The sequence below is a fragment of the Lissotriton helveticus genome, chromosome 9 (genome assembly GCF_964261635.1).
Source record: "Lissotriton helveticus chromosome 9, aLisHel1.1, whole genome shotgun sequence".
In the NCBI taxonomy this organism is placed as follows: Eukaryota; Metazoa; Chordata; class Amphibia; order Caudata; family Salamandridae; genus Lissotriton; species Lissotriton helveticus.
Genome location: NC_136070.1, coordinates 873,016,239 through 873,036,232, shown reverse-complemented (window position 1 = coordinate 873,036,232; position 19,994 = coordinate 873,016,239). Strand labels below are relative to the sequence as shown.

The 19,994-nt window shown below is 40.4% G+C and overlaps 1 protein-coding gene across 3 annotated transcripts in view; it reads right to left on the bottom strand.

Moving 5' to 3' along the window:
* Positions 1–19,994, bottom strand: part of LOC144781938 (cytochrome P450 2G1-like) — an 878,243-nt gene that overhangs the window by 248,246 nt on the left and 610,003 nt on the right. For all 3 annotated transcript variants that reach the window (XM_078661025.1, XM_078661024.1, XM_078661026.1), the window contains exon 6: positions 5,174–5,350. In XM_078661025.1, coding sequence (XP_078517151.1) covers positions 5,174–5,350 — 177 coding nt within the window. The remainder of the gene's footprint in view (positions 1–5,173; positions 5,351–19,994) is intronic.

Here is a 19,994-nt window from a genome sequence, read left to right as displayed (position 1 = left end):
ACCCCTGTGATTAGCATGACCTCCTCTGTAAGGCCCTAGTAGCAGGGATATTAAAACTACCTTAAGTCAGAGGTGCAGAAATATGCTACTTTAAGTAGTAGTCACGTTTGCAGAGTGGTGGAGAAAGGGTGCTGGGCGACCAACCATCGCTCAGGAATTCCACTGCGTAGGATTTACAAGAGGTACCAGGAGGGATTCAGGCTCCTTGAATCCTGAGGGTCCCTGGGGTCCAACTAGGCCACCAGGTAACTCCAGTAAGCGCCACTGGGCTGCGTTGCAAAGAGGGGGTCCAGGCCACGCCCCTTTTAACACCTCTCTGCATCGCAGCTCTGTCTCCATCACAGTGGAGCTGCTGGTGGCAATGCTTCGATCGAGGGGCATGGACTGGGGATCCCCCAGGGTGATAGCATGCACATCATCTCGTTGTACCTAGATGACCTCCTTCTATACCTGAGGGACATGCACTCAATCCCAGGTGAAGTAGAACACATCTTATGAGAATTTACTGCAGTGTCGGGGCTGGTAGTTAATACATCCAAATCCTGTCTCTACTCATTTGACACAGACTCTCCTGACCCGCAATATGTGCTTGATGGCACATGCATCAAATGGGAGGCCACACATTCTGATAACTGGGAATCCATGTATAATATCACTCAGCAGACCAGCCTGAAGGGAATCTGGGAAGGGCAATAACACCCATCCGGTCGCAAGTAGTATTCTTGGGAACACTCCCTCTAACCACCATGGGCTGAGTAGCGTTAACAAAGATGATAATCATGCCTCAGGTTTTATATCAATTCTCCAATTTGCCATTATATCTTCCTCCGGCCTTTTTCAAAATGCTGGAAAGATTAGTGAGTGACCACATCTGGGGGGCCTACTGTAACAGAGTAGCAATCTAGAAGCTATATCTACTGACAGACTGAGGTGGGCTTGCCTTACCCAACTTGGAACACGACTATTTAGCAGCTCAGGTACAGTGGGTGGCTCTCAGAGCAGCACCTGGTGGACACTGCATCGGACCTTACAGGCCAAGATCATAAGCCCCTTCTTGCTCTCTTACACCCATGCCGCTAGCAGAAGCCTCCACCGCAGCGCCTCTTAACTGTGGCACATCGTTGTTCCCGCAGAAGTCTGTACTTGACAAGAAATACTAAACAATATGCCCCTGCGCTCTCAATAATAGGTACACTAAGTCAACACAGTGCCATCACGTCCCGAAAAATGCGTCATTTACTGATAGTGGTATTCAGGATCTCGGAGATCTGTATCATGATGGTACCCTGTCGTCTTATGCCTCACTCATTGATGATTATAGAGTATCACCGGGGCAGTTTCTAAAACACCGAGCGCCCATAGCTGCCCTGCACGAGCACTGGGAAGACATGTCCACGGAACCATCCATGCATCTAACCATGCAATACCTGCACGTGATGGGGAGGGGCAGACATCTCATAAAATGGTTTACGGCATTCCTTCGGTCTCCCACAGCAACACGGTTACTCTCCCTATGCGTACACTGAGAAGAAGATCTTCAACGCCCTCTCACGGAAGCTGAGCGGGGCAGGATTCTAGAGATTCTGATAGGCATCCCGCGCAACAAGCGGTTCCTGCTCACCCAATACTTTATTACACAGAGGACATACCTCACGCCAGCACAAATCAACAAATACTATGCTAATGCATCCGCTGCCTGCACACGCTGTCATTTTGTTGATGCAGAATTGCTGCACCTGCTGTGGAACTGTCCAAAACTGGGGGAGTACTGGGAGTCAGTAGTGACAGTACTAATTTCCTACATGGCTCGCACCATTTCCCTACCCTGGGAGACTTGCATCTCACACCTGTACGCAAACAATAAACGTTTGCGAGTTACCTCTCAGTTTCTAGCGCTCAGTCTGATCACTGCAAAGACACTGGTCATGAAGCTTTGGCGTTTAGCCGAACCCCCAGCGGTGCAAGTCTAGAAGCACTCGCTGCTGATCTGAGCTGGGCAGAAAGCACAGTGCTGCACAGGGTAGACGCGCTGGGTCTCCATAAGATCCCAATTGCAGAAAACTGGGAAGCAATACTGCGGGAACAGATGAGCAACGATGAGGTCCAGAGCTCGATGCTGGCCCTGCAGTAGGGGAATACCAATGGAGTCCCCTCACATGTAACATGTAACCTAACACATTTAGCGACACGTGCAATGGTTGCACACTGCATCTACACAGACACACTCCGACTTAACTTGAGTGCGGTGCCCCGCCCGCCTCGTAACATGGAAGCCACCCCTCAGGCACTGCTGCGTTGACATAACCTGCACTCCGGCAGCCCATAAGCGCTCTGCCTACCCATACTCCCCACCCAGTTCTTTTTAGTTACCCTTGACTCCTCAACTACTTAACACCCCCCTAACAGCACCGACGTATGGAAGCAGCGAGTATGCACATTGTGGGAGAATGACCTACTATCTGGCATGCAGCCTCAAAGCACAGGGCACACACCATTGAACACTCGGCTCTGCCCTAGCCCATAGGTATTGCATAGCTGGTACAGTCACTCACCTTCCTCTGCTAGGCAGCAGCCACCATTGCCACCTCCATGCCTTTAGCTGGAGCTGCGCCTGTCAGAACGATACACATGGTGGCTGAATACCATAGCATGCTGGGGGAGGTATGCCCAATGGTCTGACCATTTATAGTCTTCAAGGCTGTTGTCCTCACACTTTGTTTACAGCATTAACTGTTTACTTTTGAAACCACAATGGCTAGTATTCCAGATGTATTCCAGCAGCCGAAGGCTACCCCACGTTTGTATTGCTGCCTTATTATCCTGATGACAAAGTATAGTATACTCCTCTGTTAACAGGTACTGTGTATGTACGGGTTGAAGAGTTGCAAAATGTTGTGAACTGTATTAAAATATTGTCTCACAAAATACAATAAACATATTTAAACAAAAGAAATTAGAAATATTTTAATTATGATTGCATTGGAAAGAACGGTGATGGTTGGAATTTGGATAAAAGAGAATTTGATAGTGATCTGATGAGTTGGATTGTAGGGTAGAGCACAAAGATAGTGTGTTGTGCTTGGAGATGATTACGTCAAGTGTGGAGCCATATATATTAGTATAGTATACTCCTCTGTTAACAGGTACTGTGTATGTCAGGGTTGAAGAGTTGCAAAATGTTGTGAACTGTATTAAAATATTGTCTCACAAAATACAATAAACAGATTTAAACAAAAGAAATTAGAAATATTTAAATTATGATTGCATTGGAAAGAACGGTGATGGTTGGAATTTAGATAAAAGAGAATTTGATAGTGATCTGATGAGTTGGATTGTAGGGTAGAGCACACAGATAGTGTGTTGTGCTTGGAGATGATTACGTCAAGTGTGGAGGCATTGTTGTGCGTTGGCATGTTGAAATGTTGGGTGAGATTATTTGCTACCAAGAGGATGGAGAGAGCCTTTACTCTGGGGCCTTTAGAGTGTTGTTCAGGTGTAAGTTTAGGTTTTCTAATATGATGTCAGTGCTGTCTTTAAGTGGGGTTTGCAATATTAGCCTGCTGCTAGGTCTTCAAGGAATTGGGAATGTATGCCAGGAGGGTGATAGATGACGTGGAGTTTGGTGGGGTTTGGGTCCATATGTGAACAGGTGAGCTGCTTGATATTCAAAAGTAGGTGAAAGGGAGTTAAACAGAGATCGCTTTGGTGTATAATGACTATTCCGCCACCAATGTCACTTTTGCATTGCTGCAAATTATTGAAAAACCTGGGGGGAGATGAGGTCGATATAAGGTGATGAATGGTTGTTTAACAAGGTTTCAGTTACAAAGCAGATGTCTGTGTTATGCTGTAGGATGGCATTCGCTGTATCAGTGTCATGCTTTTCTGCTGCCCTGTAGTTTATAAGTGTGCAGCAGGAGGGCATGGGTGTAGGTCACTTTTCAGGATGGCTGGGTTGGATGTTAGTTAGTTGGGAGGGCAGCTTAGAAAGGCGGGAGGTGTTTAAGCTAAGGACAACTGGGATATTGAAGGGAGAGGAGTAGCTTGGGGGTATTACTATAGGAGTTTCAATTCAACCTTCTGCTCGGACATTTTAGTCATGGAGTGTTTGGGTTTGGGGAAGTGCAGAGGGTTCGTGACAGGGTCAGAGTTTTTCTGTGGTGTGAGGGGTTTCTGCAGGGTGTGGATTTTCTTTGCTTCTATGCGAAGTGATGCGATTTTATTCAAAGTAGTGTTGATTTTGAGTACTAGATGGGCTGTTATATGGAGCAGTTGTGAGATACCTGGGACAGTGGAGAGGAGGGGCATGTGCTCAGGCAGGTTGGCACCATTAGTGGAGACTAAGGTGGGAGCCCAATCCCATTAGGGTGAAGGATTGCTGAGCAAAAGGAGTGGGGTGAAGCTCAAGCTGGGTTGAGAGCCCTGAGGGGGGGTGAAGATGATTCTGGAGGTAAAACCGTAGCATCCAGGTATTCAGCAGTAGAGTGGGATGGACTGGGGTGTGGGTAGAGACTGTGTGGGGGAAATGAGAGTTGTGGGTTTGTAGATGGTTATTGTCAGTCCTGAGATAAGGCTACAGTAAGCTCTAGGCATGAATACTACACAGTTAATAACACTTGCTTGTTTACACGTTGAAGTTGTTATAATGCAAAAACATTTAATATGTGAAAACCCTTTCCCAGTTAACAAGTGGAGAATCAAGCCATGAATCAATTGCCCACCCTCCAAACACCAGAGACCCCAAACTATAACCACACAAATTAGAGAGATCTTCAGATGACAAAATGCATTTTGGACAGGTTTGCAAAACATGGACAAAATAGAAACTACCTGCAGATCATAATTTGTGATGTCTAGAAACATTCAAGCTAGACATTTGAAGCAAAAAATCATTACCAGGTATGCATGTTTACATGTACAAATTCATTAAATTACACTTTTAAATGCAAAGATGTAGCTACAACCCTGGTCAAGGCTCTGCTATCCTAACTAATTCTCTTGTACTGTAACATTGAAGGGGCAGTAGTGGAAGCCTGTGGGACCTCCAGTAAAGGTTTACGGTGCTGCACCTACTTACAGCAAGGACTCCTGTCTGACTAGAGGGACCTCTAGTAAAGGTCTTTGTCATTACAACCTAACGGTTTATGTCTGACTTGAAGAACACCTCACTTACCTGCTCCATTCTGATGAGGAAGCAGTCAATGTAGTCCCGAGGATTTTTGAGATCCAGAGTCTCTTGGTTAATTTTCACTTTCTTTTCAGTGAAAGTCAGAAGATCTACTAGGTTGTTAAATATTTTCCGATGAGGTCCTGGTAGAAAATCCATCACACGTGGATATGTGTCATACATCTAGGCAAAAGATATGTATAGTAAAATACATTTGTTATACTTTTTTTTCTACTTTTTTGATTTAATATTTTTATATAGTGCCATGGACTGTAAATATGCTGTTTCAGGAAGCTGAAAGTGAATCAATGTGACAATTGAGTTATTGTACAGGTAATGCGTTTATTGGGTAGAGCATTGAGGTAGCAAAGGGATGGTTCACATAATTACATTTTATGCCCAACTCACAAAGATTTTGCTATGGGTAGTTGTGACTTACTCCTGTTGTACCTCTTGTTTAATCCTAACTTTCAGGATTAGTTCTGGCTTACCTTTAGAACCCAACTCAGAAAGGTAAATTTGCATGTGGAGATATCAGCAAATATAGATTTATACATATGCATAGGTTTAATTCTCACATTACGTGTAATTCAGTAACACTGGGCAGAGAATTTCTGTAGAAGTGCTTTTGCAACTTCCTAGCTTCAAGGGGTGGGTACACATTCCAATAAAAATATGACTAGAAAGTTACTACTATTAATATTCTCATGATTTTCAGGTGTACATCAACCAAACACGTTTCTACATAGTGTGGGAGGGGTCTCTTTCTACACTATATATAACTTTGTTTTAAAAAGAACATAGAAACAGGTATAACCATAAGAAACTTACATGATAAGCATTACTACTGGACGCACAGAAATATAGCCCACCCCTGAGTTCTCACATTTTCTCCTTATGCTTCGAGTTGTCATAAAGCCTGACACAGTGTACATTTGTTCACAAAGGGAAATTTACAGTGCAGACTTACTCTTGTGTAATTCTACTCATGCACTTAGGTGAATGTCTACACTTTTTTGCTATTCACCATTTTTAAGTGTAGATGTACACCTAAATATAGACTTGCATGACTTACATGCCTCAACCCCCTCGGTTCACATATATATATATATATATATATATATTACCTACTGGCGGTCGCCAGTAGGTATATATAGTTAGGATTTTTTCCCTATGGGATTTTTGAAAATTCTATGTCTAATAACTTTGGCGTTTGTGGACGGAATTGGCTGAAATTTTCTGGAAAATGGAACATTTTGTTTCTGAGCAGCCCTTGGAAATTTGGGGGGGTTTCGTCAAGGGGGGGCCGAGAAAAAAGGGGGGTCCCAAAACGTGTTTTTAACATTGAGTTTTCCATAGGGCGGTTGGCCTCACTTTTAGCCCGAACGGCTGAATGGATTTGCATGAAACTTGGCAAAATTGTAGGGACTGGTAGCCCGATGTGCCTTTTCTAGGTCTCAATATATGTGCTCCAGTGGATTTTGAGAAATTAACGTTTAAAAAAAGATATATATCTGTAAGCGCGCTCTGGGCAGCGCTCCGGTCCGCGGACCTTAAGCGTACCGGAACTTCGCGTAGCTAAGCTGATTGGCTCTCCGGTGTCTGTCAACATTCTAAACAGTCCGGAGCAGCCGCCATCTTGTCTCTCGGTAGGATTGAGAGACAAGAGGAGGCCAAAACAAAGGCGAAAATGACCATAAGGGGGCATACTAGATCCTCCCTGACCCCCTAGGTTTAATGTGGAGGTTTTAAAAGGGCCCAGCGGGGCTAAAAAAACAAAAACATTTTTTTGTTTTTTTTTGCGTGGGGAGCGCCCGGTCCGCGAACCGGGAAGCGTTCTGGGCAGCGTACTGCAATGAAAAATGAATGATAGACTTTTCAAATGCTGTATGTTAATTGATTGTTGTTTTTGTTGATTATTTTTTATTTTCTTTATTTTTTAAGCATTTTTTTTTATTGTGATTGTGTTTCATAATTTATTAAACTTTCTAACATTTCATTGTCAGAAATTTCATAATTATCATTGAATATACATTGTAGTCTCTGAGGGTGTAAAATGTCCTCATTTTCAAGGAGGTTATCTACTGCTTGTACACATTGCAGTAGTTCTTTGTCTAAAGTTTCATCGAAAAATTCAATATCATTTTCATCATTGATTTCTTGGCTGCTCTCTTGCAGGACAATTTGAAATTCAACTTTCTGTTCGCCTTCCATTTTGCCTGAAATTTAGATTAAAAAAATATATATTAGTAGAGATAGGGCACTGTTGGGATTAATTTTGGGCAGTGTATAGTATCAGAGTGGAAGTAGGAATATAAAAAAGTGTATGTGATTTAACGTAAGTAAATTCATAATTATACAAGAGAAGCCTAACTCCATCCATAACTATAACAGAGAAGTCTATCTAAATCTATAACTACTACAGAGGGATAGTATATAACTATCAGAAAAAGTTTACCATATTAACTTATAGTGCACAATATACTTCAGTTTTAAAAATAAAAACTTACCTTTAGATAGAAGTTGAAGGAATTAGTGAAAATCCTATTGAAATGTACACCAAGAAGTAGTAGTCAAAATGGCTGTGTTTTCTTCTCTTCCTTTATATATATTCAGGTATATAACCAATCAAATGTCAGGTAAAAAAAGTAGAAAATGAAAGTAACATTTTAATTGGTTGTCAATTCCAACACTTCAGATGTGTTTTGTGAAGTAATTTACCTCACGGTATTTAGAGAGGTCTACAGGCTAAATGGCTAAATGGAATTCCAATCAAATTTGTGAAAATGGTAGGGATTGGTATGTAGTATGAGCTAGTCTATATTTGGTGAAATTGTCTCCAGTGGCTTTTCTGTGAACTACTTTCCCACCTTTTTTGATGGTGCGCTTCCCAGGGAGCGACCCGGTACGCGAACCGTTGAGCGCCCCGGTTCGCGAACCTTAAGCGTAACGGGAGTCCACCATTTTGTGTTTCGGTCGAATTAAGATACAAGATGGAGGGCAAATAATGTTCAGAATGGGTAGAAGGGGGCACGGTAGACTTATCTTGACCCCCTAGGTTTTGTGAGGGTGGCTGAGGAGGCCCATATGTGCGAGAAAAAAAACATTTTTTTAAAAAAATTCGCGAGGTTAGCTCCCGGTTCGCGTACCGGGTAGCGCCCCAGGGAGCGTACTTTGTTGAAAATTAGTGAAAAATGTTAGAGTAAAATAATAATTGTGAGTGATCAGATGTAGGGTAGCTCTGAGAAGAGCTTTTGGGTTTATGGTACATTTAGGTACTTATAAGTAGGTACCAATGCACATTCTTAAATTCAGAGTGAAAATTCTGTTGCCCTCATCTGAGAAGTGAACTCCATCTCCTCTGTAGATATCTTGCATGTAGTAACGCAAGTTATTGTTGTACAGGGAGCCCATTCCATGGTCTCTCATGTAAGCTGAAACAGATTTGTTTACATGCTTCCTAGACTTCTCAATTTGTGGACAAAATTGGTTTGACCACCTCCATTTCTGTCTTTGGCATATATTTGAATATACCAAGGCAGTCTGAGGAAAAAGTGCCATTAATTGCTCAAAGGTGTCCTTTAAAAGCATTTCCAGACCTACACCAGTCAAAGTGCCCAAGTCATTACCTCCACAGTGCACAATTAACAGGTCAGGTTTGGGCAAATGCATAAAGGTTTTCACCAATGGTATCAATTGGTGACATTTTAATCCTCTGTGGCCAAACCACTTAATTTCCACATCTTGTAAATTGAGGTTAGGTAAATTCCTGTTTTCAGTGTACCTTTGAGCCCAGTGAATATAACTATGTCCAACAATCCAGACAGAAAACATGGTGAGAGAAGGTTCTCCTGCAGTCAGATGAAGTGTGGCAATGAAATGGCAGTTGAAAAAATGAGAGTTTAAAATGAAAAAAACTGTGGAGTTTCTGTGTTCATGAAGCAGTAACAGTGATTGGTGGATTTTGATTGCTGAAAACAGAAAGTTAGGGTGCACGGATGAGTTATTTGAAAGATGTATTTTGAATGGTCAATAAAAAATCATTAAATGAAAGAATGCACTGGATATGCAGGTGCACTGAGAGTTCAGAGTTCAATTGCAACATTGTTGTGTGAACTTGCAAACACCAGAAGTTTTCCAAGAGGTGGTTGCAATGCAGAAAAGGCATGAAATGGCAGAGGGGGGAAGGGTTTTCATTTGAAAAAAAGTGAGGGAAGAGTTTTGATTGGGTGACATGAGAGATATGTGTGAAGAATTACAGCATTTCTGTGCTTTTGATAGCTGCAGACTCTGGAGTGCATACCTTTTGCTCTGCTGAAGACAAATTGGTGTGTTTCTGAGACTGTTTTCAAACTCAAAGTATTTGCTAAGGTGAGAAAATATTTCTTTAATTTAGATAGAGAATAGTGTGCTTTAAGGAGAAAATTATGAATTATGTGGCGCAAATTGCTTGTAAATATGCTCCCACCTGTGCATGGTAAATTTAGATTTTAAATGTTTGTGTTACATAGCCATGTTAAAAGTGATACAAACATGCTGCAAAGGCAATCAAAAAACGCTTTCATGTGTCTTAAGGACATTTTAAGTCATTTTTCCATGTGCAGTGTTTTGAAATTATGATTTGAAAATCGTTTTTGGGGAAAAGGAATTGTTTTTAAATTTATGACAAGGACATAATGGGGTATGCTTCTTTATAAGGCAATTGACTGTCCCTGATGTTATTTTTCCCATTTTAATGTAAGACCTTTCTCTGTGGCGCAAATTGCTTGTAAATATGCTCCCACCTGTGCATGGCAAATTTAGATTTTGAATGTTTGTGTTACATAGCCATGTTAAAAGTGATACAAACATGCTGCAAAGGCAATCAAAACACGCTTTTATGTGTCTTAAGGACATTTTAAGTAATTTTCCCATGTGCAGTGTTTTGAAATTATGATTTGAAAATCGTTTTTGAGGTAAAGGAATGTTGTTAAAATTTATGTGCGCCATATGCCCCCAAATTTCTTTTTCAAGGGTGCAGCAGGGTGTTATTGAGACACCCCTGCACCTTTGGAAAAATTCCTAATTTGCGATGAGCAAATTGTTAATCGCAAATTGCACCTTCATTTATATGAGCCTCCTAGCCCACGGAAATGAATGGGTAATTTGCAATTAGCAATTTGCTCATCGCAAATTTGGAATGGTAAAGAATCGCTATTTATTCCTTAAAATTCGCTATTTTGGAAATGCAAAATAGTTATATGATACATATGGCGGTTGATGTCTAACAAGGTAAGAAGCTTAGGGATACATTTATGATGACTGGCGCAATGAAGTGGACATACAAAAACAATGGAGAGAGCAAGGGTTATGTTCACCAGAGTGAACGGGGAGTACTCCTGTACCCCTGGATACAATAATAGAAAAAACAAAGATGAAGGAGTACCACCAGTGGGAATTCACAAGTCACTGTGTTGGTGGATGGTTTTCACAAGATGGAGGAAAACTCTTTTTCTTAAAAACCCCTCACTCATCACCTAGTGATGACATGCTTCATCATCGGGGTCCACCCTAATGACCTAGCGTCATCAGGGTGTGCTTCAACACCTGATTACAGTGGAGCAGGTTTGTGAGTGGTGGTGTGTGAAAAATGAAAAAAATCAGTGAGTTAAAAATTGTCCTGGTTTGAACTTGAAAAATAAAGAGTTTTTATTGGCAAGCAACTGGACAATAATAAAAAATAGTGGCGAGATAAAATAGGGCAACAATGAACCCGTGTATCTCTATAATTAATAGGGTCTAAGTGTTGGGTCTAGGTCTACATGTTTCAACCTTAATGGTTAAGGTTAACCAGGTTTTCGTCAGGACCATACAACCACGTAGTGGACGGTCTGCGTCCCCTAGAAGACGCACCCAATCCTACCACATGGGACCACTGGATGGCGAAAATGCGCCCGTGGTGTAAGCTCGCTCCACAATGGGTGAGCTAAAAAATCAAGAAACTCTCAATGGAGTGTTCAGGGACTTCATGGGACGGGGGCGGAGCAGGCAGTAGGTTACAACTGAATACCTCGGCAACTAACTAATACGTTTTAAAGAGGGTAACCTCCCCCGTCCCATGAAGTCCCTGAACACTCCATTGAGAGTTTCTTGAAACATGTTGAAACATGTAGACCTAGACCCAACACTTAGACCCTATTAATTATAGAGATACACGGGTTCATTGTTGCCCTATTTTATCTCGCCACTATTTTTTATTATTGTCCAGTTGCTTGCCAATAAAAACTCTTTATTTTTCAAGTTCAAACCAGGACAATTTTTAACTCACTGATTTTTTTCATTTTTCACACACCACCACTCACAAACCTGCTCCACTGTAATCAGGTGTTGAAGCACACCCTGATGACGCTAGGTCATTAGGGTGGACCCCGATGATGAAGCATGTCATCACTAGGTGATGAGTGAGGGGTTTTTAAGAAAAAGAGTTTTCCTCCATCTTGTGAAAACCATCCACCAACACAGTGACTTGTGAATTCCCACTGGTGGTACTCCTTCATCTCTGCAATGAAGTGGACATCACTTACTTCATTGGTAGAGCTTTACATGTATTATGTCCTCTGTATTCTTCATCAAGCGTAACTTTAATCTGCAATCCTGAGTAGGCCTCACCTTAAACAAACCTCTGGATAGGCCACATCTTATTGTCATCCTGAATTAATCATTTAAAATGCTAGGGACAGATTTATGATAGGTGTATGCCTCTTTTGCGCCACTTAGAAAACACTGTCCATGGGGAAATGACTTAAAATGTCCTTAAGACACATGAATGTGTTTTTTTAAAGCGTTTGCAATTTTTTTGGGTCACTTTTAACATGGCTATGTGACTCAAACAGTCAAAATCTAAATTCGCCATGCACAGGTGGGAGCATATTTACAAGGAATGTGCTCCATGGGGAAAGGTCTTATAATGTAATATGGGAAAAATGACATCAGAGACACTGAAATGCCTTATAGAGAAGCATACACCATTATGTCCTTGTCATAAATTTGCAAACCATTACTTTTCCCCAAAAACGATTTTCAAATCATAATTTGAAAACACTGCACATGTGGAAATGACTTAAAATGTCCTTAATTCAAAATTTGCTATTCCTTATTTTGCGATTGCACTGAAGGATTTGCAAATTTTGCGATTCCTTAAATGCAATGTATCAAACAAAAAATATGTAAAAAATGATATTAAGGATTTGGAAACTACCACCAACTTCTAGTTTGTGGTAATTTGCGAATTCTTTTCAAAAAGCATTTTTTTCCAAAAAACAAAAGGTCCCATATGCCCCCAAATTTCTTTTTCAGGGGTGCAGCAGGGTGTTCTTGAGATACCCCTGCACGCTTGAAAAAATTCCTATTTTGTGATGAGCTAATTGCTAATCGCAAATTGCAACCTTCATTCCTATGAGCCTCCTAGCCCATGGAAATGAATGGGTAATTTGAAATTAGCAATTTGCTCATTGCAAATTAGGAATGGTAAAGAATTGCTATTTATTCCTTAAAATTTGCTATTTAGGAAATGCAAAATAGTTTGATGGTACATATGGTGGTTCATCTGTAACAAGATAAGAAGCTTAGGGATACATTTATGATGACTGGCGCAATAAAGTGGACATTACTTACTTCATTGGTAGGCCTTTACATGTATTATCTCCTCTGTATTCTTCATCAAGCGTAACTTTAATCTGCAATCCTGAGTAGGCCTCACCTTAAACAAACCTTTGGATAGGCCACACCTTATTGTCATCCTGGATTAATCATTTAAAATGCTAGGGACAGATTTATGATAGGTGTATGCCTCTTTTGTGCCACTGTGCGTCACTTTTATGATGCAGCGGCGGTGCTAATTTGCAATTAGCAATTTGCTCATTGCAAATTAGGAATGGTAAAGAATTGCTATTTTTTCCTTAAAATTTGCTATTTAGGAAATGCAAAATAGTTTGATGGTACATATGTTGGTTCATCTGTAACAAGATAAGAAGCTTAGGGATACATTTATGATGACTGGCGCAATAAAGTGCACATTACTTACTTCATTGGTAGGCCTTTACATGTATTATCTCCTCTGTATTCTTCATCAAGCGTAACTTTAATCTGCAATCCTGAGTAGGCCTCACCTTAAACAAACCTCTGGATAGGCCACACCTTATCGTCATCCTGGATTAATCATTTAAAATGCTAGGGACAGATTTATGATAGGTGTATGCTTCTTTTGTGCCACTGTGCGTCACTTTTATGATGCAGCAGCGGTGCAAAAGATTTGCTATGAGGCGACAAAATTACAAATTGATGCATTTAGGCAGATATGTCATGGTGTAAAAAAAACGTACCACATGAAACCGATGCAGCAGTGATGCAAAAGATGCACCATGTCGCAAGACAGGCCTCACTTGGGGCCATATGTATCAAGCTAATTAGCATTCGCAAAGATCAAAATTCTACGAATTTCGGCCTTTGCGAATGTTAATTAGACAAATGGTATGTATCAAACAAGTTTGATGCAAAATAAGGAGTAGCAAAATTTGCTATTCCTTATTTTGCAATTGCACTGAAGGATTTGCAAATTTTGTGATTACTTAAATGCAATGTATCAAACAAAAAATATGTAAAAAAATGACATTAAGGATTTGGAAACTACCACCAACTTCTAGTTGGTGGTAATTTGTGAATTCTTTTCAAAAAGCTTTTTTTCCAAAAAACAAAAGGTCCCATATGACGCCCATACATGCCCTTAGGGCATGTATGTGCGCCATATGCCCCCAAATTTCTTTTTCAGGGGGTGCAGCAGGGTGTTCTTGAGACACCCCCGCACCCTTGGAAAAATTCCTAATTTGCGATGAGCAAATTGCTAATCGCAAATTGCAGCTTCATTCCTATGGGCCTCCTGCTGCATGGAAATGAATGGGTAATTTGTAATTAGCAAATAGGTCATCGCAAACTAGGAATGGTAATGAATCGCTATTTATTCCTTAAAGTTCGCTATTTAGGAAATGGAAAAAACTTTGATGATACATATGGCGGTTCATCTCCAACAAGATAAGAAGCTTAGGGATAGATTTATGATGACTGGTGCATCACCAGGGATGTGTCAGTCATCCTGCGCCGCTGTTCCGCCACCCATGGTGTGCTGCATTTACAATGCGTGGCATCATGGGGCAAAAATGGCACAGATGCGTGACGTATCTGTGCTGTAAAGGTAGTGATTGCTGGAGTTGTATCGCAAGTGCGATGCAGCTCAAGCAAGGCTCAGGGGTGCCCCATCTCCACACTTTTGTGTCAAGACCTATGCCTGCTTAAAGCAGGCGCAGGGTTTTGACGAAGCTTTCTCCTATCTAATTGTAAATACGGCACAACATGGGTGGCAGAGTAGTGGTGCACGTTAACTGGTGCATGCCTGGGGATGTGCCATTTAACATAAATCTGCCCCTTTACATTTAAGTATGTGCAGGACACACAGAGTCGGTGAGGCTTATCCAAGGTTAAGAAGAGATGAGTCCTGTTCACTGAAAATTTAGACATAGTCTTCACCTGCTCAGCATTGCTGGACATGGCTAAATAATAGCTGCAAAATATTACTCTTGTTAAACAATTTTACTATTATAATCTCTGAGATTTGTCTCTTACTCTGCAACATCTCATTGTTGTTATCTTTCTCGAAGATAAAGACAACATCAACATGAGCGACAATCTGCAATCAGTTGATTTTGACCTCATCATTGAACTTGTAATTGAAACATCAGTGGATGTTGATCCTTTGGATGATTTAAATCCTGAGGATGAAGAAGAGCGTGATGAGGATGCAGATTTGTCCGAATTATATGACATAGGGTGGGAAGCTGACCTGCTTGAGCCTATGGAAATATAAACATTTATTTTTAAAATTTATAATTAATAAAAAGTAAAAATGTAAACCGTTTAATTTAAAAATAAAGACACCTTCAAAAACAGGTTATGTGTAGTGTCTTCAATAAAATATTAAAATATGCTCATAAAATCAGATCAGATTCACATATAAAATAGCACAGGTAACATAAATATAAATGTCATTTCTTTTCTGCTATTTCTGTATTGTAAATTTGCCAACGACTAAAAAATCTTCTAATTAAAATGTCAAGTAGTGTGTTAAGTTTTTGATCACTGTTATTGATTTACTGTTTGGTAATAATGGTTAATAACATTTTTTATTATATTTTACCACAGATTCAACTGCAGATCATTTCAAGATTTCACCATGCCAACAATAGAAAGACAGAGAAAGGCTGCAAAACGTCAAAGACAGCAGGTGAAAGAAAATAAGCAGCAGTCCTCTAACAAAAAGATTTGTCAAGTCACGAAGAAAGCACCGGGTAAGAGCACAAAATATTTCATAAGAAATATGTGTAGTAAAAAAAATATTACTACAGAAAATGTTTCAGTCCATAAAACGAGAAGGTATTCAAATGGAAAGGAAAGGCCAATCAAAAATGTTACTGCTAGAGCAAGAGATAACTCTGTGCATGATAGTAGAAGGAAACAACAGTTTAGGGAGATTCGTAAACGAATGTTCCGCAACAGGATAATTGGCAATTTGTTAAAAAATATTAAGAAAGGTCAACAGAAACTGGTTTTTTATAAGAGAAAAAAAAAAGTTGAGAAAGTTATTGATCAGGCATTTGAAATTAAACGTAAGTTATTTATTTTGATAATCAATAGAATTAGGAAGCTAAACAAGGCAATTTATGATTTCAAAAGAAATAGTAGATGGAAGAGAATAGTTAATCGTAGTAATTTTTGTGAAGTTTTTTCTGGAGAATGGATGCATAGTTCAAGCTGTGAGGCATTTTTTAATGAGGAGAGTTATTTCCAGGATAATGATTTGGTGCATGCAGTTGACACCAGTGGTCGTGCTTATGAAGTGAAAGATGGTTGTCCAGTTGAAAAAGAAAAACTTGTGACAACAGAGACAGAAGAGGTGTTAGGTAATGAGGTTTTAGGAAGACGTGCTAAGGGTCCTGTCTACACCTGGAAGTGTAGTAGTATTTGTAGTGTGCGACAGGATTCCATCAATTTGCTTTGTGATTTTGTACGGTCATTTAATAAGAAAAGTTTGAAGCAGAAAATAAGGTTGTTGCAAGAATTAGATCCTTGCAGAGTGAGAGAAGTGACAGGTTTGCATGGTCATTCACTGGCTTGTCTTTCCAGGAGAGTATGCCAGAGTGTTTTTCATCATTTCAGGATGCTAGCAGTGCATCATAATAAAGTGAGGAAATTAGTTAGAATGTTGTATTATGCTAAGAGTCCAGCAATTATGCTTAAACAATTATGCGCTGCTCTTTTGCATGGTTCTGAAGTAGATGTGAAGAATATTTGTGAAGAAATTGAGTTTTGTTACTTTGGAAGTAAAGAGGAGAATGTTGAAATTGACCAAGAAGAAGAGGGTAATGTGGAAGATAGTGTACAGGTTTCCAGTACAGATAATTTCCAGAGGGAAATTGCCACGTTTGAGGTGAAATCAAGTGAGAGGCCAAATTTCACTTGTGTGTGTTGTCGACGCACTTATTATAAGAATCAGACTAAGTTAGTGGATTTATATGCAAAAAGTGAAAGGGAAAATAATAGTGAATGGAAGGATTTCGCAACATACTTGATGGTAGAAAATTGTTTTGATTTGGGATTGGATCAACGTGTGTGTACTTATTGTTGTTGCAAATTAAATCAAAACCAGATGCCTGCTAGAGCAGTTCATAATAATCTGGAATTGGTTGAGATTCCTTCTGAATTGAAGGATTTAAATACTTATGAATCTATTTTGATTCAAAGTATCCATCCCTTTCAGGCTATTGTAAGAATGGAGCCAAAGACAGGGAAATTGCCTCCATCAGATTTACAGAGAGGATTAAAGGGAAGAGTTGTTTATTTGCCTCTAAAAACATTAACACAATTGGAGTAGAAAAAGTGGAAGAGGAACCTCTGGTTATCTTAGTTAATGGGGTTCCGACAAAGAATAAGAAAATATGGCAAGATTTAGTAGATGTTAGGAAAGTTAAAAAGGCAACATTGTATTTGAAAAAAAATAATAAATACTATAAGAATGTATATGTTGCAGAAGAGGAAGTAAGTGAGGAAGAGGATAGCGATTTGTGTGCTGATCAAATTGAGAAAGTAGAACCCTCTACTAGTGAAGAAATATATGAACATTATAGTGTTCATCCTTTGCATTCCAAGGAAGTCATGGGGAATGCTATTGAGTTGTTTCAAATGAAACAAGCCAAAGGGAGTCCCATTAGTGTTTGGGAGGAAAGTTTGGAAGCTCGGTGTTTCCCACAGCTTTTTCCAACAGGTCAGGGAGGAAGATATGATGAGCGACCTCATCAAATTCCTGCTTCTGAATACCGGACTTTGCGATTGTATGCAGGAGATGCTAGGTTTCGACAATGCATTCCTTATTTGTTTCATCTCCTGTTTGAAAGCGATCTGTCTGGACTGTCATATGCAGTGAACCACATCTTGAAAAGTGGTATACACATGCAAAACATCTCGGCAAGTGACTTTATGGATAAAGTCAATGTCCAAGACAGTATTTTGGATTCTCACCTGATTAATCTCATGGCGTGTCAGCGTGGTACTAATGAGTACTGGTACCGTCGTCATGGTGATTTAAAATGTATGCTGAGGAACTTAGGTACTCCCACATGGTTCCTCACTCTAAGCTGTGCCGAGTATGGCTGGGAAGACTTACTTGAATTTCTACGAGAGGCAAATGCTAACGTAGATCACATCGAATTCAAGACACCCGGAGAACTGTGCTCTTTGGATCCAGTCAATGTATGTAGGTACTTCAATCATAGATTTGAAGCTATGATGTCTTTCATCATGAATAAGAAGAATCCACCTCTTGGAGAGGTGTTGGATTTCTTCTGGAGAAAGGAGTACCAAGCAAGAGGTGCTCATCATATACATATGTTGCTGTGGATCAAGGATGCACCTAAATTTGGAACGGATCCAGAAGACTCAGTGATGAGTTTCATCCAACAGTATTCTACGTGTGCTGTTCCAAACGCAAAGGAGAAGAAAAGCCTAAGAGAAAAAGTTCTGCGTTTCCAAAGCCATCGATGTGGAAAGTACTGCCGTCGTAAATTCCGAAACAAGGACAAGTTCTACACCAAATGTCGTTTCGGCTTTCCACGACCGGTGATTTCTAAAGGAAGAGTAAACAGTTTGATGTCTTCGCTGCGACACAATGTCATGAAGAAATCACCTAAAAACACATACAATTTGAAGAGGAACGAAGAGTCCAAGTACATCAATGACTACAACCCGGTGATTTTGTCCATGTGGAATGCTAACATGGATATACAGTTTGTGGCTGATAATTGTATGGCTGTGGCTCGGTATGTGACGTCTTACATCACCAAACAAGAGAAGACAGAATTGAAGGATATGTGGGAGGACATTTCCCATGAAAAGAGCCTCAGCAAGAAGTTGTACAGTTTCAGTCTGAAGATGTTGTCGCATCGAGAAATCGGAGCGTACGAATGTTCTGACCGGTTGTCTTCAGCAAGTCTCTATGCCAAGTCCAGGAGTATCGTTTGGGCGAGTCTTGGTCTTGCTGCAACGCGTAATCGAGTTCTCAAACCTGTCCGGGAAATTGAGTATTTGGCGGAAAAGGAGCCAAACAGTACCGACATTTTGAAGACCAACATGTTGGATACATATTATCCAAATCGAAGCATTCACCTTGAGAATGTTTGTCTGTATGAGGTTCTTCAAAATTACATATTCAAGAGGAACATCAAAGAAGATACTGAGAAAGGAGTGTATGCTGTAATAGGAAGTGAGGGATGTCTGGTCAAGCAAAGAAAATGCCACTTGGTAAACCATCGAAAATTGAGTGGCGAATCTCCTGAAAAAAAGGAGTTTTTCTATTTAGCACTTTTGCAACTTTTCAAGCCTTGGCGTGCAGAAGAGGAACTGCTTGGAGATTTTCTCTGTTACGAAGACTCTTTCAATGCCGCCAAGGAGACCATAGAATGTCCTGCTTTTCCCAAATATGTAGAAATGTTGAATGCGGAAATTGAGCAGGAAGCAACGATTGCAGCCGAGATTGCCAGAGACAGTTCTCAGGACAGTCAGAGTTCTGCTTCATTGAGTCAGGATCCACTAGGAGGACCTGTTATCGAAAATGAAGCTGCCACTGCTATGAATGAAGTGGAAAGAGCCATGGCACATGCTCAGGAGGATGCGGTTAACTTAGAAGAGTTGGAAAGACAACTCAACGTTGAGCAGAGGAAAATATATGACGAAGTTACCAACCAAATTGATCATGGATTAAGTCATGATAAGAAAGAGTGCTCATGTACGTCGTTGAAGCCTGTCCGACTGTACGTGAGTGGAGAAGCGGGAACTGGAAAAAGTTTCCTCATTAAAGCAATTTCATGCTATTTGCAGGAAAGGACAGAGTCATCGCTGTCTTGTGTTGTCACTGCTCTAACTGGACTGGCAGCACATAATATTAAAGGGATTACTTTACATCGTTTACTGATGCTGCCAGTGGAGCATGACAACAAATTACAATATCACAAGCTATCTGGAGATGCTTGTTTTGAAGTTTCAAGAATCTTGAGAAAAATGAAACTTCTTATCATTGACGAAGTAAGCATGGTTTCCAATGTCATGCTTGCCTTTGTGCATTTGAGAATGCAAGAAGTTCTCAAAACAGAGTATGATGTGTTATTTGGTGGCAAACACATCATTGTTTTTGGAGATCTTCTGCAGCTGACACCAGTGAAAGGGCAACCTGTGTTCAAAATGCTCATGC